The sequence below is a fragment of the Echinops telfairi genome, unplaced genomic scaffold (genome assembly GCF_000313985.2).
Source record: "Echinops telfairi isolate 266 unplaced genomic scaffold, ASM31398v2 ScPeMD7_3533;HRSCAF=4204_0, whole genome shotgun sequence".
Lineage (NCBI taxonomy): Eukaryota > Metazoa > Chordata > Mammalia > Afrosoricida > Tenrecidae > Echinops > Echinops telfairi.
This window is the reverse complement of record NW_022107431.1, coordinates 18,662,401-18,686,337: the sequence shown is the minus strand read 5'-3', so window position 1 is coordinate 18,686,337 and position 23,937 is coordinate 18,662,401. Positions and strand designations below refer to the sequence as shown.

General features: G+C 45.0%; 2 protein-coding genes across 6 annotated transcripts in view; one reads left to right on the top strand and one right to left on the bottom strand.

Moving 5' to 3' along the window:
* The window catches only part of PCMT1 (protein-L-isoaspartate (D-aspartate) O-methyltransferase), a 48,810-nt gene extending 30,473 nt beyond the window's left edge, over nt 1-18,337 (top strand). The window contains exons 4-10 of one of the 5 annotated variants that reach the window (XM_045294364.1): nt 6,739-6,843; nt 7,227-7,347; nt 8,155-8,240; nt 10,217-10,386; nt 11,787-11,813; nt 13,092-13,223; nt 17,533-18,337. In XM_045294364.1, coding sequence (XP_045150299.1) covers nt 6,739-6,843; nt 7,227-7,347; nt 8,155-8,240; nt 10,217-10,386; nt 11,787-11,813; nt 13,092-13,221 — 639 coding nt within the window. In that variant the 3' untranslated portion in view covers nt 13,222-13,223; nt 17,533-18,337. Of the gene's footprint in view, nt 1-6,738; nt 6,844-7,226; nt 7,348-8,154; nt 8,241-10,216; nt 10,434-11,786; nt 11,814-13,088; nt 13,224-17,532 lie in introns of all 5 variants that reach the window. The other 4 variants (XM_045294363.1, XM_045294365.1, XM_045294366.1 and 1 more) reach the window with 4 other exon arrangements.
* A 4,069-nt stretch (nt 18,338-22,406) lies between these two features.
* The window catches only part of LRP11 (LDL receptor related protein 11), a 51,846-nt gene continuing 50,315 nt past the window's right edge, over nt 22,407-23,937 (bottom strand). Inside the window, exons 7-8 of the mRNA XM_045294566.1 lie at nt 23,594-23,772; nt 22,407-22,598 (exon numbers count right to left, since the gene is read on the bottom strand). Of these exons, the coding sequence (XP_045150501.1) occupies nt 23,618-23,772 (155 nt within the window). The 3' untranslated portion in view covers nt 22,407-22,598; nt 23,594-23,617. The remainder of the gene's footprint in view (nt 22,599-23,593; nt 23,773-23,937) is intronic.

Below are 23,937 nucleotides of genomic sequence, written 5' to 3'. Positions count from 1 at the left end.
TATCTGTGGGCAACTGGACATCCCCTTACAGAAGGGTCTTGGGGAGGAGAAGAGCCGGGTGCAGTGTAGCAATGATGAAACACACACCTTTCCTCTAGTTCCTTAATGCTTCCTCCCTGCACTATCATGATCCCAATTCTACCTTACAAATCTGGCTAGACCAGAGGATGTACACTTGTACAGATAGGAACTGGAAACACAGAGAATCCAGGGCGGATGATCCCTTCAGGACCAGTGGTGAGAGTGGCGATACTGGGAGGATGGAGGGAGGGTGGGATAGAGAGGGGGAACCGATTATAAGGCTCTACATATAACCTCCTCCCTGGGGGACGGACAACAGAAAAGTGGGTGAAGGGAGACATCGGACAGTAGAAGACAGGGGTCCTCAAAATTTTTAAACAAGGGGCCAATTCACTGTCCCTCAAAACTCGTTGGAGGGCTGGACTGTAGTTTAAAAAACAACTATGAACAAATTCCTATGCACACTGCACATATCTTATTTTGAAGTAAAAAAACAAACGGGGCAAAAATACCCGGCAGGCCAGATAAATGTCCTTGGCGGGCCTCATTGGGCCGTAGTTTGAGGACCCCTGGTGTAAGATATGACAAAATGATAATTTATGAATTATCAAGGGTTCATGGAGGGGGGAGCGGGGAGGGAGGGAGGGGGGAAAATGAGGAGCTGATGCCAGGGGCTTACGGAGAGCAAATGTTTTGAGAATGATGAGGGTAGCAAATGTACTAATGTGCTTTCTACAATTGATGTATGTATGGATTGTGATAAGAGTTGTATGAGCCCCCAATAAATTGATTTTTTTAAAAATTTCACACACAAAAAATAATTGATGCTTTTGTTGAGTCTGCTACCGATGATGTAAAGGATGAAGCCCTAGTTTTTGGCTGATGGTGAACTGTCATGATAGCTATTTTTAGCTATTTTTAGATGGTTCAGTAAAATCGTTGATGTATAAACAGTTGGTAAATCTATAGGAGTAAAGAAATTCTTTTTTGTGTGTGGCTTAAATGTTTTCATAATTAAATATTTAAAAACTTAAATGTTAAGCATAGAAAGAGGAGCATGGACTATCTAGAAAAATGCTAACTATAAACAAATGCTAGCTATATAGTGATAAGAGTGGAAAAGCCTATTATTATGAGTGAAGCCCCTTGGTATTTTAAAATATGAATGAAACTGTTATGATCCCTTAGCAGTAATAACACCGAACATTGAGAAAAAGAAAAAGATTCTAGAGTTTCTTTTGGAAATATGTTGGAGCTCTACTGGCTATAGATTCTGGATTTCCCAACTTGAAGAGATCTTGTCTAATCCTTTCAGTCTCTAGATTTTGGAAAGTCAGATGTTACCGGAATTATTTTATTTCTTGAATTTCATCAATTAAGATGTGAATGTTGTCTTCTTCAAAGAAATTATTAAACATTTAAGGCATACTGATCATTTTAAGATTTTGATGCCAGAGTTTCTTCTTTAAAAAAGCACCCAACCTCCCTATACGGACCCCACCTTTCAAATGAAATCTTCTGTTTTGGCTAAATGAAATGTCCTCCATGACTTCTGTCCGCCTTTGTTGATGTAGTCTGCCTTGGAGTTGGCTCTAGTTGAGAGCGGCCCCATGTCACGAAGCAGCACTTCCCCAGAGGGTTTGCTAGGCTGTGGTGACCTGTACAGCAGAGCTTCTAGTGGGGCTTTCAGTTACTAGTCAAGCATCTAGCCATTGCGTTACCAGGGCTCCTTAATTTGCTTTAGAAGCCTCATTAATTAGCCCTTTCTTACCCTACTGGTTGATGTTCACAACGAAGACTCGGGGAGTATTTCAGTATACCATTTTGAAACATCAGACAGATAAGATCAGCCAGAATGAAAAAAACAATGAAATAAGCTCTGATTTATAGAAAAGTTGGAAGTAACGCATAAAGAACTTTTCTTTATTTCATTTGAGAGTAAGTTGCTGAAATGATGCCCTGTTACCTCGGAGTACTTCAGTATTTCCCAAATCATCTCATCAAGTGTCTTCCTCTTTTTTGATGACCCTGTACTTTACCACGAATGATGTCCTTCTGATACCATTTCCAAACTAAGAGAGACAAAAGCTAACCACCCTTGCTTCTAAGGAACTTTCCGGCTATACTTTTTCTAAGACATGTTGATCTTCGTGATTATTGACCAGGCAAAAACTGATGGTTTGATAGTTATGTAAAACACGGTAAAGGAGTTTATTTCCAAAATCTAGTGGAAGCAGAAAATCAATAGTAATAATTTTACCTTTACCAGTAACTAAGTGCCACAAGGAAACCGTTAATATTTACAACAAGTCATTGTGCTGTCGTAGTTGATTTTTGATTGTTGTAAATATTATACCTAGTGTTTGTAAATTCTTGAGATTTATAAGAAGGAGCCCTGATGGTATAGTGGCTATGTGCTGGGTTCCTGACCGTAAGGTCAGCAGTAAAGAGTTACACTCTCTGGCAGGCTGGAGGGAAGGAGAGGGAGAAAGGGAGAACAGATGACAAGGTCTACATATAACCTCCTCCCTGGAGACAGACAGCGGAGAAGTGGGTGAAGGGAGACATTGGACGGTATAAGATATGACAAAATGATGATAATTTATAAATTATCAAGGGTTCATGGGGGAGGGGTGAGCAGGGAGGGAGGGGAAAAATGAGCTGGTACCAAGGGTTCAAGTAGAAAGCAAATGTTTTGGGAATGATGAGAGTAATAAATGTACAAATGTGCTTGACACGATGGATGTGTGGATTGTGATAAGAGTTGTACAAGCCCTCAATAAAATGATTTAATTATTTTTCAAAAAAGTTACACTCTCAGAAACCCAAAGGGGCAGTTCTGCGTGGTCCTATAGGCTGACTCTGAGTCAGCATCGTCTCCATGGCAGTGAGTTTAGTTTTATGGTTTGTAGGTTTATAAAGTGCCTTAATATATCATTACTTTAATTCACATGATAATGTGAAAAAGGCTTGTCATTCAAAAAAGTGTAATAATATGGAAACAGGAACAATGAGTTAAAGAGACTGTCGGACGGACAGGGCTAATAAAGCAGTAGAAGACAGTATTTTGGGTGTGTAATTTGCAACTCTTTTTCAAAGTAGGGTTTTGTACTGTGTAGGCAAGAACCTATTTGTTAAACCACTAACTAAATATGGACAATTGATAGATTTAAAGTTATTTCTCAGCTCTTCTTTCCCCAAAGCACAACGATTGACCAGGTTATGTTTGTGTGTTAGCCTGAGAGGGCTTCTGTGGAACCTTAAGAACTATCTGGAGAAATAGATGGAAACCTGGTAGATTACACGAAGGTTCGTTATTGAAGGCCTTCTCCTCCTCGCGTGTCGTTCTTTTTTATGTATTTAAAAAAGGAGCTGTCTATCAAGAGGTGTGTTTCTCTTACTGTCAGCCGCCATCCAGTCAGCCGGGATGCCTGGCGACCCCATGACCCACACACACACCTTGTGTGCTGTGGGCCTCCCTCGCTTCAGTCAGCCGCCACTCTGCTGAGCGCGTTTGATCTTTCCCGCAGTCTTTCCTTACGTCGCGCACACGGTGCCGTCCACCCCAAGAGGGGCGTCTCAACCGCAGCAGTCAGCCCCGTCAGAACGCGAATGCGCACACTCAGACTGCCGTTAACCAGTGCAGAGACCTAGAGCTTCTCAGCTGCTCTCATGTTTCCATCATGAGTTTCATTTAGTTTCCCTATTTTTTTAGTCTTCTCTAATCCACAATAGGTTTTTATCTTTTGTGTCCCTGAAAATGTTAATGACTGTGGCCAGCCTTTTACATAAAACGTCCCTTTGTGTGGGTTTGTCTGCTGTTTCCTTGTGGTTAGGTACAGGAAACATGTTTTTTGCCAGCAGTGTGCCAAAGGTGCTGTGAATTGTGGCAGAGACACGTCATGCCAGGGTGCCTTGTTACTGCTGACTCTGTGCCTGCCAGGGGTCTCTACTGAGAACCTCCGATGGAAGTGCTTAGCTGCTGACCCAGAGACTGGAGGTGGAAACCCACTGGCCATCCAGAGGAGTAAACTGAGACAGGCTGCTGCCATAAAGATGTATAGCCTGAGAAACCAGATGGGGCCGTTCTACTGTGCCCTTTATGGTGATACGTTTACAAGACTGGAAAGTAACTGGTTTTCTTTGTATATTTCAGAAATACATTGGGGAAATGCTTTGAGGTTATGTAGACACCCTTGTCACTTGTCAAGTGTTAGTTCACAAGGTTTAGCATCTGTTAGGATTTTTGACTGAGTTAGTTATGACTGAGATGGTTGCCAAATGACAGTTTCCTAAGCTCACCATTTCTTCTGTGTTGGGATTCTGCTGGAAGGAACAGCTCTTCTTTATTCCTTTCTGAGTAAAGCCTACAGAGCATAGCAAACCCACTGCCCTCAGTGGCCTCCGACTCAGAGTTGTTGCTGAGGCTGAGAGTCTGTGCGGAGCAGATGGCTTCTCCGTCTTCTCTGGTACTGCTGCTGCATTCCACCTGCTGGCCTTGGGCTTGGCAGTTCATTTGACCCGACAACACCACCAGGGCTCATCTACCATGGACCTGTTGGTTGATGTATATTTTTATGTATCTATTGCTCCTGGATCTGATAATTTTTAAAAAATTGTGGCATCTGTATGTACATGTTTATAATATGTATATGTAAACAAAATATTCAGTAATTTTTACATGTCTGTCAGTGGCATTAATCATGTTCATCATGTACAACTGTCACCACTGTCCTTTTCCCAATCATTCCACCACCAGTAACTCCATGCTCCCTATGCAGTGAGTCCCATCACTACCCCTCCAAACAAACTCACTGCCATTGAGTCAGTCGATTGTGAGGCACAGCGACCCTACAGGACAAAGTAGAACTGCTGTGGGTTTCTGAAGGTTCACTGGAGCAGAAAGTCTCATCTGTCTCCCTCAGAACAGCCGGTGGTTTTGAACTGCTGACCTTGTGGTTAGCAGCCCAACTTGTAGCCCAATTTGCCACCAGGGGTCCTCTTCCACCCCTGGTAGCTATGTACAGTCTTAGATCTCTCCACATTTGCCTGTTTCATATTGAATCTGAGGAGTTTTAATAATTAAAATTTCAAGCATTTAAGGACTTTAGAGATGTTCTAATCCTAACCTCATACTTTGGAAAATATGTAAATGTAAATTTATGAGGGGGTGTAGGGAAGACTTTATTTTTTAGCTTGATCAGAAGTACAACCAATCTGCTTTTTGAAGTCTTTAAAGTCTATGCATACTGTGCAAATGAAAGTTTTAAATATATCTTTTGATTTGCCTTAATTCCATTTGAGGAATTTATCCTGTCAAAATATTTTCTAAGATTATTTAATCACTTTATTGTAAAAGATTGTAGCTAATTTAAATATTTCTCATTAGGGATATGTGTGCATCCATGAATGTACTCAGCCATACAAAAGAGGAAAAAACTGATTAAATAATAATATGAGTATGAAAATTCTTTAAGATAAATAAATGAAAAAAATGTATTTGCTTAAATATGTGTACAAGATACACATTGACACGGTGATTGCAACAGTGGACACAAGCATGACATTGTGAGGATGGGGCAGGACTTTTGTACGTCAGTCACCTTGAGTCGGAACCGACGCGACAGCCCCAACAACAATGTGTAGCAGCGAACTCACTGCCATTAAGTCGACGCCAACTCGTAGGACAGAGTAGAACTGCCCCTGTGAGTGTCCAAGACTGTCACTCATTTAAAAAAAATCATTTTAATGGGGGCTCGTACAGCTCTTATCACAATTCAAACATCCATCCATTGTGTCAAGCATGTTTGTACATTTGTTGCCATCGTCATTCTCAAAGCATTCTTTCTACTTGAGTCCTTGGTATCAGCTACTAATTTTTCCCCTCCCCCCTCACGGACCCTTGATAATTTATAAATTATTATTTTTTCATGTGTTACACTGTCTAATGTTTCCCTTCACCCACTTTTCTGTTGTCCATTCCCCAGAGAGGGGGTTATATGTAGATCATTGTGATCAGTTCCCTTTCTCCTCCCACTTCCCCTCCTGGTATCGCTATTGGTCCTGAGGGGTCATCTGTCCTCGATTCCCTGTGTTTCCAGCCGTGATCTGTACCAGTGCACATCCTCCGGTTTAGCCGGATTTGTAAGGTAGAATTGGGATCATGATAGTGGGAGGGAGGAAGCATTTAAGAAATAGAGGAAAATTGTATGTTTCATCGTTGCTACATTGCACCCTGACTGGCTCATCTCCTCCCTGTGACCCTTCTGTAAGGGGATGTCCAGTTGCCTACAGGTGGGCTTTGGGTCTCCACTTCGCACTCCACCCCACTCATTCAGATTGTAATTCTTTATGGGAGTAGCCATCCCCAAGGAGCATTTAATTATATTCAAACCGCTGAACTTGAGGTTATGCATAACCGCTATGCCAGGACACTATCACCTTGGTTGTCTTTAGTTTGTAGCTTTTGAATTTGAATGAAGTAGAAAATTTAAATGCTCATACTAGATTTCTAGAATCACTGCATCACTTTATCTAAATGTTATAATTTGAATTAGACTAAGTTCTCTAAAGTAATCTCTATGTAGATATGTGTATTTTTCTATTGTCTTGGTAGGTAAAGATAGGTGGAAATTTGCTGGAAGTTTGTAACATGCTTATATGCCATGGTGTGTAGCTTTTAGAGAAACCCACATTTGCCTCCTTTTCTGTTGGCAGCACGCCTATGCCCTAGAGCTTCTGTTTGATCAGTTGCATGAAGGAGCGAAGGCTCTTGACGTAGGATCTGGAAGTGGGATTCTCACTGCGTGTTTTGCACGCATGGTAAGAACTCTGGTTTTCTTCCCAGCCCCAGCAGACAGATATTCTAGGATTTGGGATTTTGGGTTTTTTTTAATGAGCAGTTTCTAAAGTTTGGTTTGGTTTTTTAATTCTATTAGGAAGAGCAGTTGGGATGTATATCATTTTTTTAATCTCTTTTTGGTTGCAAGTAACAAAGGTCAACCCACTGCATTGGATTGGCAGGACTGAAAGCGAATGGATCTGGGTGATTTCATGACAAGTCCAAGAGTATGTCTGGCCTTGGGTGCGGCTTAAGCTGTTCCCTTACCCTTGATCTCTCATTGCAGAGTAGGACTGTAGATAAGGGACTAGGCTAATGACACTTTAGAAACGAGATTTAGTTGTTGAATTCTTCTCTCTCCTAGGTTGGAGCTAGTGGGAAAGTCATAGGAATTGATCACATTAAGGAGTTAGTAGATGACTCAATAAATAACGTCAGAAAGGACGACCCAGTACTTCTGTCTTCAGGGAGAGTGCATCTGGTTGGTGAGTTTCCAATAACTTAATACATTTCATCTTCCAGGGAATTTTTATTTTTAGGAAATCACATGCAGACTAAATCAATATTCAAAGCGAATTACTGCATTTAAAAAATTCATTCTCAAGTCCAAATAAAGAGCAGTGGTTCCACCTTGACTGTGGGCCCTGTGACTAGTGTGTAGATTTCAAGTAACACCCACGGTGAGTTCATCATTGCTTAAATAATATTAAAGTAACCAATGGCTACTGTAAATCATTTATACAGTGTGCAAATGTGTAAGATTAAAAAAGTAAAAACATTTTCTCTTCCCCATAGGTTTTTTTTTTTTAATACTTAGCCATCTATAATGCAGTCAGCACATTTTGTATTATGCAAAAGACAAGAGAGTACAAAAACCATAAATGTAAAGCTTGGCACATTATCACGCAGACACCTGAGATATGTTAAACACTTTAGACGCCTGGCTTGTTGTGTCCCGATTACCAGGAGCCCGCCCACCTTGTGTCAGCCGTCCTGACATTTTCATGTCTACCAGCTAACTGCCTCCACGGAAAGGTCCATTCTGACTTCTGGAGCTGGATCAATAGACCCCGGCAGCAGACACTCTTTAGTGAGTGACTTCTTTCCTTTAGTGTCCTGTCTGTAAGATCCCCTTCTCGTTTTACAAGCAGTTCATCTTTATTCCTCTATAAGAATATTGCTAAGGCGTATGAATTCCACCATAGAGGCAATTGCTTATTGAAAAACCTGCCCCTTCCTCTTTACAAACCTTCTAGAGGCCTGCACTGTAAGGTTCACCTTCTCTTTTTCAGTGGGAGATGGAAGGATGGGCTATGCCGCAGAAGCACCCTACGATGCCATCCACGTAGGTGCTGCCGCCCCTGTGGTGCCCCAGGCGGTGAGTCTTACTTTTTGGTGTTTGTATTCTTTACTCAACTCAAACCTTAAAGGTTGGGACAGAAACGACTTCTAGCTGGTGTGCAAAGTATAACAAACCTTTCCTGGTGGTGCATACTGGTTAACATTGGCTGATGCTTTTTAATATACAAGTCGTTGTTTCATAACAGGAAGGTGCTTACTAAACCCCAACTTCCCCCTGGCTGTCCTACTTCAAGTAGTGCTGGAACCAGCTAAGAGCTAGCACACCAGTGGAACTGGGAAAATCTGGAGTTCATGACCTGATGTCAGTTTGGTGTGTGAAGCAGCACTAGAATAAACGAGGCTCTGTTAAGTGCATGGGAGATAGATAGCAGGGAGCACGGCCACCCACCTGGCCTTTGGTAGCTCACACTCTGGAAGACATGCGCCCTACACGTCTAAAGGAAAGGAATGCTCACACTGCCATTTGGATGTGAGAGTACTGGATGGAATAGAAAATACACACTGTAGAACTTCAAGGGTGGAGAGAGAATTTAGGGGAATGGGGTTGGGACTTGAACGGAATCTGAAATAATAGTAGGAACAGTAGAGCTGACAATGGCAGGGACAGGTATTTTACATAAGTTCAGTGAATTGTTTAAGTACAGTGTTGATTTTTCATCTTAGCAAGACTCTGATAAGCTGTGCCAGCCTTTGTAATAACCCAGGGTTAAAGGCCCTGGAATCTTCTGTTTCTTTTACATAGTTTTTGACTCAATGGGAGGGCAGGTGGCACAGGACATTACCCAACCTGGAGGGACCGGAGAACATGTTTAGATCAGTTATGAGAAGTTGAACATTGGGGAATTTGTTCTGGTCATCATTTACTAACTGGTTGAGTGACCTTTAGACAGTCCCTTATTTTCTCCCATCCTGTTGCTTATTGTTATTATTAAGTTAGATTAAACCAGTGGTTATAAAGCATTTTAATTGAAGTGTTAACATAGTGTGGAAAATTGTACAAGCCATAAAGGAAGAACACCCTGAGTTTTCACACGTTACCCCTTGACCTGCGGCAGCTTTGCTTGCTCGTCTCTTCAATCCTGGCAGCCTGATAAGACTAGGTAGTTGGATTCGGGAAGGGGGCGCTCAGTGTCTGTAAGGGAGCGAACTCAGTCCTCAAGTAGCTTGTTGGAAACACCCAGAGAAATACCGGAGACACAGCTCAAAGGATTTCTGACTGGGCTTGGGGGCAGGACTGAGAGGGGGGCAGATGTCTGCTGTTTCACATCATATGCCCAGAAATTTAGAAAAACAACCAGAAAAATACACTTGTCAATATTAATTGGCTAAACATTAAATTGGGAAAAATTAAATAGACATGCTGAAAGCCAAAATAATAATAAAGGCATTCTTTCCTGGGGTCTCACTATCTACAGTAAGGCTTGCTTCTGCTGTTTTTGAGCTGCAGGTCCACAGACAGTATGTCTGGAACATTTTGTGTGTGGAGGGCCTGGTGGTGAGTGGTCTTGGTTCTTCGTGGCTGGGTGTCCTCATTTCAGGGCAGTAGGACGCTAGCCCTCCTTTGTTCCTTATGGCGGCCACATGCGGTCCTGAACCTGGGCTTCCTTTGTCTTTGGGTGCATCAGGGCCTAGACTCTACAGTAATAGGATGAGCATTCTTGCCAGTTTTCTTCACCCAAAACAGACACCAGCACATTAGAAAACTTCTGGTTTTCGCTGGATCCTCTGTGTGGTTCATTTCAAACATTGTAAGCATTGCAGTTGTGCTAGGGTTACAGAGATGTGTACGACGACAGACAACAGTCCCTGCCCTCAGGGGAGGCAGCCAGGTAAAGGAGTAAGCAGGTAACAAATCAAAGTCTATTGCTACTGCCCCCCCCACCCCAACTGAAGGTTGTTTGTAATATGGAAAACGCTCAGTAACAAAAAGTATTTAACTTGGCGTGTATACATATAACTCAGGATGTACCTGGTCTTCTCTCTCTCCCGTAGCTACTAGAACAGCTGAAACCCGGGGGAAGATTGATACTGCCTGTCGGCCCTGCAGGCGGAAACCAAATGTTGGAGCAGTATGACAAGCTACAAGATGGCAGCGTGAAGATGAAGCCTCTGATGGGGGTGATCTACGTGCCTTTAACAGATAAAGAAAAGCAGTGGTCCAGGTGGAAGTGATTTTCTCTTCTGCTCTCTCTTCTTCCGCACACACAAGGTGAAAGGGTGTGGACTTTAAGACCTTAGCCACAAGAGCTGCCCTTTTCGTTGTCGCCTCATGCTACTGCATTATAACGTCAGAACTCCATCACATTAAAATCGTAGAACTATTTGCATGGTCTGCCCGTCTTTGGTTTAACTCCTATCTTTGGGTAACGGGGTGAGACTTGGCTAGCCCAAGAGGCACTGGCTTTTTTCAGAGCCTTTCAGAGACAGTTTAGTGCTTTCAGAAGATACTTTATTCTTGGTCAGCCCCCTGGAGTTTCCGTATCAACAGCTCAGTTGTACAGACGCTGTGTGGTCATGGAAACAAAGCTTTGGTTTGGAAGAGGAGCCATCATTCCCTGTCCCCTCTCTCTCGGCTGGTGGTGTTCCAAGGAGAAGAAAAGGGAAAGACAAAGCTGCCCACTTTTCTAATGTTAGGATCCCGGAGAGGACGCATGGTCCCTGAGTCAGCATGCGTATCCGTATCCGACAGCTGCTGTTTCAGCGCCTCCAGGAGGACGGAGCTCTCCTCCTTCTCCAGAACAGGCCCACCAGCTTTCAAGCTGCTGTGGTGGGGTTCCCAGAGGACAGGGGCCGATACGCTGCTCATGAGTGCCAGGTCTCACAAACCCACCCAGGGGGCCAAGCAGCATGCAGCATGGCCTTCCCATGCATGCGCATCACAATCCAGCCCCGTGGGTGTCAGCACAGTCTGAGCATGTCCGCGCCCAGCACGCTTTTCTTCTTCTGTCCCTGCAGTCAGTCAGTAAAGACATCAGCTCAGGTGACTTGGAGTTAAATACTAAAATAAGAAAGGTGTTTACCTTCCTTGTGTCAGAGTATATTTTTATTTGACAGTGAGATACTTATTTTTTTAATTAGTCAATAAAATTGTGATGATGAATGTAATAGACGTCTCAGTTTTCTTTTCTGGAGACAGAAGAGGTGCTTTTGAGTGAATTGCAAAGATGACAATGAGGTCTAGTAGCTTTTTTTTCTCTCTCCCCAAGTACTTTGAGTAGGGTTTTAAAATAATTTTACTAGGGTACAATTCTTAATAGTAAACTACATATTTAAAGGATGGATTTGGGTAGGTTTTGACATGTATTGGTTAAACTTATTAACGCAATTCAAATAATATATCCATCCGCCAAAAAAAATTTTTTTTTCCTGCCCCCAAACCGAGTTTTACTTTTCACTAATTCATATTAGACATGAAACTCTCCTGGAGTGTAGTCACATCTTAAAGCAATCATTAAAGATTAGCCGTCTTTCCCATTAGAATCGGATATAGTTGCTATGACCTGCCTTCACTTTGCTTCTAGTATGGCTGTGACCTTACATAATTGTGATTGCCATTGAACAGAAGAGGCAAAGGTACCGCCCAAATCAAGTAAGAGTTCAGATTTTATTAGTAAGTCCTTTTCTCTTTATGCACTAGAAATGCTAATCTTGAATAATCTGCTTTAATTGACTGACACAAGCCTTGCAGGCAGGTGTTTTGTTTGCACAGCCAAAGGTGGTTCCCCAGGGAGGGAGTGAAGCTCCGGAATCAGGGCTTCTTTTATAGACATAGAATCTTACACCACCACCACCACCACCACCACCCCTGCACCAACCTGGGCTGCCACTGGCTAGCTGACTCACAGCAGCCCAGGCACCAGCAGCGCTGCCCAGACCTGCCCCATGGCCACAATGTGTGGAAGCCATCAGGTCTCCGCTGGCTATAAAAGCCGATTTGTAGGCCTTTCTTCCTAGTCCTTCTTAAATGTGGAAGCTCTGCTGAAACCTGTTCATTGCAGCCACGGGAAGGTCTCCGGTGAGAGACGGTAGTGGCAGGCATGTAGGAGGCATGGACAGAACGAACCTGGCTCTTCTCAGAAAGTGAGACCCTTTGGGTCACTCACCTCAGAAAACCTAGGGCTCCCTCTGATGAAACCAAACTATTTGGGTCCCAAAACTCAGAAGGATTTGTACATTTATGAGTGACTGGTCAGTTGCCCAATATTTTAATGTGTACTGTTTTTGGCATTCAAAGAAAAGGGTTCTTTGGGGGGTGGGGGTGCATTTTCATATTTGCACTGCTGGAAAACTCTGGATGCACTAGAAGTGCTTTTTGATTTTTTTTCTGTTGGAGAATTTCTGTCCAAGAATAAACACTTTTTTTCCTACAGCTAAAAAATGTAGTTCCAGTAACAAAGATACTCAGTTACTTGTCTGTAAATCTGAAAGTTTTAAAGGATCTTATTAAAAATTAAATTGGAAGGAAAAAACCCACCGAAAAATGTTGTTCTAAAAAGGAATTGACTAGACACCTGGATGCTTGAGAGGGTAAAGCTTGACCACTTATACTCCTGGGAGCCCAAGCTCTGTGTCGAGAGGCCAGGTGGGCACAGCCCTGCAGCGAGCATTTCCTGAAAGGGCTCCTGAGGGAAGGGATGCTGGGATGGGCTGACTGGGAGGGGCTCTCAGAATGCACACAACACCACAGTCTCCACGTTCTCCACAGGGATCCGTGCCCACCCCTTACTGGGGCCCTCTTACTGGAACCCATGGAGAGCAGGGGCAGCAGGAGGGGGGCCGTGGGCAGCTGACAGGAGTGGAAGTGGAGGTGGGTGGGCAGAGCTACGAATCACCTGGACTTCTCTCCCACTTTCTTGTCTCTTAGCAGAGCACCCTGTGAGCCAGAGCCAGATGCAAGTCAAAGAGGAAAGGGCCCTGTGGCAGAGGCTCAGGCAAATCTCGGTCTAGTGTGCCTCGCTTTATTGCTCCTCGCAGATAGTGCGTTTTTGACAGATTGAAGGTTTGTGGCAACCCTGTGTCAAGCAAGTCTTTCAGCACCATTTCCACATAGCACATGCTCTGTGTGTGGGTCACACTCTGGGAATTCCCACTGCATTTCAGGGTTTTCACCACGCTGTTGCCCACGTTAGAGACTGTAGTGGAGTGAATGTCAACTATTACACGCACTGGGACACAAACCAAAATGTGTGTGCCTGCCTTTATTGCAACAGTCACTTCACTGTCTGCGGCCGAGGCTGCAGTATTGCGAGGGGTCTGCTCCCTCGCCATCTGCCTGTCCTCTCCCCAGACCGCTTCTTTTCAGTGGCAGGTTTGGAGTAGACTTGAGGAAGCATCTAAGTGTTGTGTGCCCTATCTCTAACCACTTTAGGCCCGAGGGTAGTGACTTTGGTTTATGCTGAAACTGTTGTAGACAGAAGACCATGTGCTTGAATTGCCTTTGGAAAAGCAGCATTTTATACGTTGCTTATTCTGCCGTCAAATAGTTGTCGTCGTGGGAGGATCCTCTAATCTCATCGGGTCAGGTCCCCAGTGCGTGTGGCCGCCCTCCAGGGCCCGCCAGGAGCGCACATACTGCTGTGAGCAGTCGTTCTCCAGGGGCTTGTTGCCCGGAGATGTGGAAAGGTGGGCGGTTGGTGTGGGCTCCACTGCTCACCCCGTGGGTGGAGGTGCCAGACCATCCAGAGAGCCCTGAAGAGAGGCCTGGAGCTCTGCTTCTGAAAGAGCAGCCCTGGGAAAGCCCCGGGCCTAGGTCCACCCTGGCACACATGGGGCCACGTGGAGTCAGGACCCATGCCAGGCACCTGGCTGTTGGGCAGGCGCTTGGTCTCTGTGTGATGAGCAAGCGGTGAGCAGTGGGCGCGCTGAAGGCTGGCAGTGAAGTTACCAGAATTACGAGCAAGAAAGGAAATTGACTGTGGTACGGAGGGCAGCTCGGAAGGAGCAAGACAAGTGGAAGACGGCCACTGGGTGACATGGTGATGGCCTAAGGTGAGGCCTGGAGTGGAGGGCGAGCTCCAGCCACTGTGCCCTGAGCCCGCCTCCCTCTCCCTCCTCTGTGATGGTGGGAAGGTGTTGCCTCCCATTTTCTAGTGCCCAGCCATGCTTGAGGGTCCTCTTCTCAAAAGCTGCTAGCAAGATTCCTGCCTAGTTAGGCCGTGTCTGTGCTTAGTTTTCTTCTGGACTGCTTTACCACCTCATCAGAGTGCCTTCCTACGAGCCTTCTGTTCTCCCTCACTGTCCTTCCATCCTCCTCTGAGAATGCTGAAGTAGGTCTCCTGGAATCCTGAACTGGAAAAAGCGAGAGCTAGTCTCAAGAGACCTGTGAGCTAAAACCCCTATGAAAAACCTACCGTGGGCTCACTGAAGTTTAGTACCAAGTAAAGCAGCACTCTGGATTTAGGCTCGTGTGTCCTCGTACTTGGAAAGGCCACCTGTGCTATGAGTCGAGAGTAACAAAAGGGGAAAGAATTCCGGTCTTTGGCGGCAGAACCCAGAATCTGGGATTATGTTCATGACTATTGATCTGTAATAGCTGTGTTCGTTTCAGAAACTCTGAATACTTTTAAAATTAATACTTAAAAGTACTTTTCAAAAAATATGAAGCCAATATTTTGTTATTCTGTTAAAAGTTTTGCTTTTCTTGTTATTCTTTGGTGGAAAAGCATCAATGATTAAGTTTCACTTCTAGTGTGTGGAACTTGAGACAGATTTCAAGGTTATCCCATAAGACCCTCTAGGGAACCAGTACCACCTTGGAAGTGCCGTGCACTGCACGAGAAGGATGCCGTGAACCGTCAGTGGGTCATGGTACCCAGTCGGCACTGTGCTCTCTGCTCTCCATAGACCTTACAGCATTGTGATGCATGTGTCCTTCGGGGCTGGGGCAAATTCTAGTTCTGAAGTTTATGTTGGCTACTTCGGAGAGTCTGTTTGAGTAGTAGAAAACATTCGTGGCTTTTGATGGAGATTAGGCACTGGGATGCTAACCGAAAGGGCAGCAGTTGGAACCACCAGCCGCTCCATGGGAGAAAGATGCGACTTTCTACTCCTGTACAGAGTTAGTCTCAGGAACCCACAGGGGCAGGCCCATCCTGTCCTAAAGGGTCGCTGTGAGTTGGCATGAACTCCATGGCAGTGAGTTCTGGTTGTTTATTGGCCATGTTTTTTTGTTCCCCTTTTAACAGATTTAGCAGTTTCAAAGAGCCTCTCAAACATTAAGAGTCACTACCTGTCATCTCTGCATTAAGCCAGATAAAGGAAGCTTTATCTGTGTATGTGGAATCATAACATTTGGGGGAAATGAGGGACCTGAGAGCTGTCCCCGTGCCTTTTGGAGTATTGGGGGTGACCAGGTCCATTGAAGACGTGGTGCCAAGTTTTACTTCCTCCCTGAAGCCGATGCATTCAAATCTAGCTCTCCAACCCTAATGTCTTTTCCTTCGTTAAGAAAACCCTGCCAGTGTCACTGTACCATGTTTTTGACAGCATTGAGCTGTACAGTATCCTGCAGGCATCCTCAAACTACGGTCCGTGGGCCACTTGCGGCCCACCGAGGACATTTATCTGGTCCGCCAGATGTTTTTGCCCTGTTTCGTTTTTTTACTTCAAAATAAGATATGTGCAGTGTGCATAGGAATTTGTTCGTAGTTTTTTTTTTTAAACTATAGTCCAGCCCTCCAAGGGGTCTGAGGGACAGTGAACTTGGCCCCCTGTTTAAAAAGTTTGAGGACCCCTGCTCTAATGCTGAATAAAATATGGTCAATTGTTAAGAAAAAGAAAACAAAACAAAACAATAGAATCATCAGTTCGAGTTTTTAAAAACAGCAACTTCACTTTAGTTTGTGAACAGAACACTACATCTGCAAGTGAAGTCCTTCAGATTAAATATTTCAATGCTTTGCTTGCATGAATTTATATAAAAATTATTCTGTAAGAATTATAGTGTGGGAGAAAGACGAAGCTTTCTGCTCCTCGGAAGAGTTAAAGTCTTGGAAACCCAAGGAGACAGTTCTACCGTGTTCTGCAGGGTCGCTGTGAGTTGGAATCAACATAATGGCACTGAGAAGAGTGACAGGACTATTTGACAATGCACATCTGTAGCACAGTGCATAGCGGTGAAGCCGAACTGATATCTATAAACTTGCCACTTTATAGATATGTAGGCCGTAAGGCAGTTTATAAGAGAAGTAATTGAAAAATGTGTTTTCTTGGACAATTTATAAAAACTTTCTAAAAAAGCAAATGATCTGATAATCCTTTAATTCACCACTTACCAGTAAAATATAAATTCTTTACCCTCTCTTTAAACAATTTTTAAACAACTTAAAATTTTGTGAACAGGCAAGTTAGAAGACTAGAACAAAACTCCTGGATTCCTTTATCTGGAATTAGCAGTGAGCATATTTGCTTTGTCATTCGATCTTTTTGCATAAACGAGGAGGGGCTTCCTAAAAGTTTATGGAAAAGTGAAATCAAGACTGGCAATTTTCTACAAAGGTTTTCAGGCTCCCTTGTTTATCATGTTTATAAAACTTTATGAAAAATTTTCTTGAATCTTAATGACATCTTTGCTACTCAGGTTTTCCTCTGGTTTTCAAGTAATATTTACCCCCCAATCCCCGCCCCCTTTTAGACACTTTGTTGGGCTGTAGTGAATATAAATAACATGCCTTCCGTTTTAGATAGCATCTGTCTCCTTCCTTCCCCGCACTAGCAGTTGCTGGCACAGCGCTGCATGTGACTGAGCAGATGGTTTCCTTTGGAGCTGATGTGCAGCTGCCTTATGAAATCAGCAGGCAGGCATATTACCGCAGATAATGGACATGTAAATACCTCACACAGTGTGTTGTGTGGGTTGCATGGTTTGGAAAAGCAAAAAATACGTGTGAAAATCTGGTATACCTTCTATGAGATTGACTCTGAACAACAAAAGACTACATTTTTGTCCAGTTTTAAAAAGTGTAACTGAAAAAAAAAAAAAAAAAGTGTAACTGAAACAGATTTAGAAATCATTTGTCAATATTCAAGTCGTTCATTTGGTAGTAAATAGTACTAGCAAGGTGACTCTAGATCTCAACCCGTTCTTATTTCTCTGACTTACCGATCTTGGAAGAAGGACATGACTTTAGAATTACACCAAGAGCTCAACACCTCTTTCTAACCCCGACCTCCTCTTTTGCTTTGACATGGACTTTTTAAGAAATTGCTTTGGGATCATTTTTCCGGACGGAGAGTCCTCTGGAAGCTAGTAGCGAGCTAATCCTGGGATCTGCCGTCCTTACTGACGCTTCTCTCTCTCTTGCCCCCAGGGATGAACTGTGAAGGCAGCAGCCGTGTGAGCAGAGCCTGCTGTCTCAGTGGATGGCTCCTCTCGGGCCTCAGCTTTGTGAAAACCAACAGCGCCACAGCTTGTTTTGAACTTTGTTACACTTTTATTTTCAGCATGAAAATGTGTGTTTGTTTTTTTTAAGAGTTTAATTCTTAAAGAGGCACAGAGCCGTAGCAGCAAAAGGATGTGAAGAATACAGGGGCATATTCCTACCTTAATATGCCCACCCTTTACTTTAAAATATTAAACAAGCCAGTTCTGCGGAATGGAAGCCTCGCGCATTCTGATTTGGAGGAGTGATTTTTGTTTCCTCGGACACTTGATTCTCTTCCGATATTAATGGATCAGATGGCTTTTGTGCATCTGATACCACACCCTTCACCAGTGAAGCTCCCTGCTGTCTGGTTGGTTGGTAGATGCTACTCAAAGAAACTAGCGACAGGCCTCCTTTATAAAGCTTTGATGTGTGTGCTAGACTAGCGTGTTGTAGATACAATCAGCTACTCTCTTACCTTAAAACTAAGCATTTGTAGATATTAAGACTTAATACCTTGGGACAAGTAATGTCCCTTAAAGCACTCAGCTGTTCAGATTGGACTTAACTGACCTAGTTCTTCCTTTCTCCTTCCCACAGCGGTAGGAGACCTGTAGCTCTCGCTCAGTATTGTTTGTTTCTAATTTGCTGCTGATACTATGACTCTTAACATGCTGCGTAAGCTGTGTCTTCGGTACTGAACAGGTCTGCAGTGCTGCTTTGCCAAATAAAGTTGAAAGTTAAAAAGCCATTGGTGGTATTTGAGTATGGAAGACAGACCATGTCCGCCAGATACAGAGCCGGGATCATGGAGGAAAAATTCTTTCCCTTTGGTGTAACCAGAGTCAGGCCACGGTATGAACCCAGTTCTTCATTTGAGCACAGTCCCTGATGACAAGGACCACACCTAACTCTTTGATCCTTTTCCTCGGCCCCCACTCACACTGCCATCCAGTCAGTTCCCACTTAAAGCGACCTTACTTAGTGACCTTATTTGGGATCCTGAGGCTGAAACCCTTACAGGAACAGCCTCATCTTCCGTGGAGCAGCTGGTGGGTTTGAACCACCAACCTGGTGGTTAGCAGTCCACCACTTACTCTCTAACACCGCCTTTTTCTGTGTCTAGAGTAAGGCTTTTTCTGTAGTAGATGTGTAAATGATGAATGAGTACTAACTTGGTTGAGTTTCCAAGGAGGCAGCACTTTGGACTCTTGTTTCAATGTGGTGGCTTCTCATACCTCTTGTCATAGGATATTATGGGCTTTCCTGAATCTAGAACCTCGAGAAGTGGAAACTCTAGAACAGAGACCCAAACTTACTTGGCCTACTGCCCCCTTTCAGCAAAACCAAACAAAACACACCCCGATGTCCCCCAGCCATGAAAAACGTTTGTACTCTAGCCCGTAATCAAGGATATTATGTCTCACTCACTGTCATCTAGCCGGTGAGTTTCTGAAACTGTCACTGTACAGCAGTAGAAAACGCACTGCCCTTGAGTGACTCCACCCCCACCCCCCGCGTTACTGTTTATGGGCGTAGAAAGGCCAGCCTGTCTCTCAGAGCTGCTGGAGGATTTGAACTGCTGACCTTGTGGTTAGCAGCTCAATGTGTAATCACTATGCCACCAGGCTCCTAGGATGAAGTTTAGTTTATACTTTTACAACTTTTGCTCCCCCCCCCCCCCCGCCCCGCCCCAATCAGTCCAGTACCCCCCACTAGGGGCTGTATCCCCCACTTTGGGAAGCATTGCTCTAGAAGGAGCACTCCACACTGGGCCCTTCCCATGGTTGTGTGAGTGTGTGTGATCCTGTAAGTAGGCCCTTGTTGTGACACTTCGACCTCTACCTCGGACTTTAAATTCGAAATTTAAAATTTGAATGTCTGAAAGGGCATTTTAAAATTCACACAGCTTGTCATGGTAAGGTCTCAGGCATGGTCTTTCAGGTGTCAGCATTGCTTGGTACTCTTCTAGAAGGCAGAGTTCACGTTCGCTGAGGGCTTTGGTTCTGTGGTGGCTGTTTATTGCTCCTGGACCCATATCTTCCCATCACTCACGACTTGGTGTCAAATGAAGTAGTGGAAGGGGCAAATGTCTTTGACTTAAAGTGAAGTTGATTGTTAAACTTATCTATTGTTCTGTATCTTCCCCAGCCCTTGCCAGCGTGTCCTTGTCTGTAAACTCCTAAGTTAGCATTTGTGCATAGGAAAGGCCTGTCCTTTCAGGGACTTTGTCATCTCATGAGGGGACAGTGTATAAATATGGGGGACAGCTCAGTGCCACTGACTGGTAGGGACGGTTCTATGCTTCACACACTGCTCAAGTGTTGCGCTTGAACTTCCCACTTGTGAATTCAAACTTGAGTGTTGAATACACAATTGATCTTAAGGGCCCACCAATAGGCAGACAAAACAATAGTGACTTACCACTTAGCCTAGGAGCTTTCCTGGCGACAAGGGTTGGCTTTTTGTGTGTGGCTCAAAGACCAGAAACATCTTTCTCTTGAGTTTAGCAGTTGTGATTTCGATGTGATTTTGGTATTTCAGTTTTTTCAATAGAAATTATCTCTTCACATAACACAAAGGGCAGCATGAAAATACTTCAAAATTTCCAGTTCAGTGAGGCCCCATAGAAACAATGAGTTTGGTTTTACTAATGCCAAATTTAGCTCGCAGATTTTATAATAAAATGGACGCTTGAATGAAGATTTCCAGTTTCTAGTGAAGGCCTCAACTTGTTTCCAACCAGTAACATTAAAAAAAAAAAAAAGATATCTCGGGAAAAAAATCATTAGAACCATCCTTGTAAATAAAAATTCTCCCCAGATTAGGGAAACAGTTAAAATGTCAGTGTCAAAAAAAAAATGGTTGATGAAAGTTGGTTAAAATGTGCCTCTACTGGAACATTTAAATTACCTCAATGGATAAACAATAACTTTTAAAATAATACTCCTTGTGAATTATTTTAAACTCTTTGGGGTGTAATTGTTAGCCAAGAAATAAAGCTCCTTAGTAATTTTGTTTCATCAGAAAAGTGTTTGTTTTCAGATAATCTTACAATTTTTCCTATAGTTCGGTACATTTCAGAAGGACAGCAGTGACAGAATTGAGTATTGCATTTGGACTTTTTAAAAGCACGACTTTTGGGGACTTCTTTTTGGTTAGTGCTAACTTGAAGTACGTGACGGCTATACGCAAGCACCCCCTATACTGGATTGTATTCTTAAATAACACACTCAGTAAAATAAATGAGTTGCAGGAGCACCTCTCTGGATTTTTCCTCCTGTGCTTTATTCAGAAGAATGACGTCCTGTGGCCAGAGTGAAGACCTGCGTGGTCCAGAACGCAGCTCCCGCATTGAGAGGGTGCTCGGTGCAAACCAGCTGCAACTTCCTCGCAGCCTTACATCGTCAGAACTTGTTCTTCCTTGGTGATTCATATTTAGCCGAAGAATGTATACTAGGCGCGTAGCCACTCAAGTAGCCACAAGGTGTAACGCGTTCATTTTAGAAGAGGGGCACAGAATAGGCACAAGTTCCCGGAAAGTGGAGCCAGGAACCAAGTGCTCTGGCCCAGCAGCACACTTGTGTGAAAAGCCAGGGGGTGGACACATTTGTGGACTGCAGACTCAGCGTTTCCCTCACTATTCAGCCTGGGCAGCTCTTAGTGAGGCCAACAATGCTAGACAACCTGGAGCCCAGAAAGCAAGCAAGAGGGTGAAGAGGCACCTTCCAATCCAAACATGAATGCAGCAGGGAGCCCTGTACAGAATCTTGGGGTCTCAGTGAAGAGGGCCCAGGGTACCTCACATGGTAGACTATGTCAAACCCAGCTAACTCCACCAATAAGGTCTGCCTTGGACAGCAAAACGGACACACGTAGGCATGTCCACACAGTGTTGGGGGGACCATCACTGACTGAAAGGGGGTGTGAGGGAATCCTGGGGCCAAAGCACACGTAGAGTCCCTGGGAGAAAGGACACCGTGGTTCTTTTCCTTTGGAAGAGACGGATTTGCTCTGAACGGACGCTGTGAAGGAATGGATGGGGGAGAAAGTTTTGTGTGCTCCTGAAGAAGAAAGGGGCAAAGACGTTTAAATGTCCGGGAAGAGGATTGAGATGGTTTAATCTGCTTAAGGCAAATGAGCAGTGAGAGTGGACTGGACAGGAAAGCACTCTTGCCCTTGGAAAAGACGTTTTGACTTGAATGTTCTGCAGCATGGTCCCTCAGTCAGACTCACGGAGGACTTAAACCGCCCTGCTCAGCTCACCCACCTTCTGAGCCCTCAGCTCACCTACCTCCTGAGCGCCTCCAGCCTCTGCCCTCAATGCTGTACAGGACGGCGGGCTGCTCATGCGTCTCATCCCCACTCTCCCTCTGTCAGGGGGCTCATGGGATGAAATCCATGCAATAGACAGCTGCTCAGTAAAATATTAGCTTAGGATTGATTGAAAGGTGATTTTAAAAAAAAGTCAAGAATAAAATGCAATTTATTGAGAGTCGCTAACATAGATTGTGATTTGGCGCCGTGGCAACAGTGAGGCTAAGGTGGTGTCCTCCAGCACAAATGTGCTTGCTGGCTCATCTGCTGCTTCCTCACCAGGTGGGGAGGTTGTCAAAGCCAACAGCACGTGCACCTGGAGCTCCTTCACGCAATGGCTTCAGGGGTGGGGTGGGGGCTAGTCTTCAAATCCAAGCCCTCAACAAAGTGCCGGAGCTTCTCAGCAAACCACCACCAAAGCGAATTTCTTTGTTTTTCTAGACGTCGAGTTCCAGTGGTTAATGTGTCTGTGCCCCACCCTCCACCCCAACCCTCAAGTTGCTAAATCTGAAAAGAAAATGTTGTCGATTCTGGTGTTCGAGTGATGTTAGAAGCTTGCATTTCCTAAGGAAAACGAGAAAAACAACCGGAATGGGCTCCTCGTGACAGGCACCCGATGAGGAGTTCCTCTTGCGTGGTGTCTGGCCTGTACCAGCCGGCAGGGCGCGAAGGGGGGCACCACTGGCCCTCAAATCCTGAAGATGAAAGGGGGGGTAGTCACCCTTGGGGCGAAACGGCCCTTTGCCCTGGAAATCGTCAGCCTGGCCTTACTTGGCGACCCCTCGTAACATTTCACAGCACTGAGAACACGATGGCGACCGAGCAGGCGGACGAGGGAATCCGGTGCCAAACGTGGTGACAGTTGTACAGAGCTGCACGCTCAGGGCTCGCGTTTCCACCCGAAGGCACGGTTTTCTCCAACTCGTTTCCAGGGAGGACCGTTGGCCTGCCAGGGTCTCTGCCTCCACCTTGGTTTCCGATGTCACTTCCCGGCCCTCTCAGAGCAGTTCTAGCTACTGAAGTAGCCACTCCCGCTGACCTGATGTTTGGGGTCGGGGAGAGCTGCTATTTTCCTTCCCCTGGGTCAGGTGTGTCTTCCAGAGACCCCTGTGCTACTGACAGCGCCATCGCGAGGCCGGGTTTGAGCGGGAGAAGAGAGGGCAGCGCAGGGGGCTTCAGGGAGGTACAGATGGGCCCTGCCCTCTAGAGGGAGGGGCTAGTCATGACACCCAAAGGCCGCCCTGCCACACCTCGGCTAACGACTCAGTGTGCAGTCCAGCACATTACCCTTGAGTCCACTGTGACTCACCGCGGCCTGCAGGATGGAGGGAAGCTGCCCCACGGGGTTTCCAAAGCTGCCTTCTTTGCGGAGGAAGCCGGCCGCCACGCCTTTCTCCCTCGGAGAGCTGGCGGTCAGCTCAGCACTGAACCACTGGACCCCGGGGACCCTCATTGTCAGGCATATCCGATTGGTACAGATATCTTTATTTAATCAGACGGGCTTTCCTCTAAATTTCAAAATACTTCACCTACTTCCCAGGGGGACACCTTCCTACAAGAACTTATCCAAACAGAGGTTTGGCATTTGCAGAATTAGGGGGGTTTAGTTGGTGTCTTATCACAATTTAAAACAGAGGTGGGGAGCTGCTAGGACCCGACAGATGCATGAAGAGGGGGAGCATGTCCTTACCCCAAGCTATTGCAATCGGGTTTCTTAGAGATACATCCCGTTGATGAGGTAGTCGGATTCCTCAGATGTTATGGGGCGAGCTTTCTTCAGCTTCTGCTTCACCAGCCGTAGCCGGCAGGCCACCATGAGCAGCAGCAAAGCCGTGATGGCCAGGCCCAGGGCTAGGGGCAGCACTGCACCTGTAAGAAGGCGAGGCAGCAGAAAGCTAGGTCAGTGCTGAATGACAACTCCCTCTCAGCACGGTCAAACCGAAACCAAGCTCACTGCCCTCGAGTCACAGTGATCCCATAGGGCAAGGTGGAATGGCCCCTGTGGGTGTCCGAGACTGTAACTCTTTAGGGGAT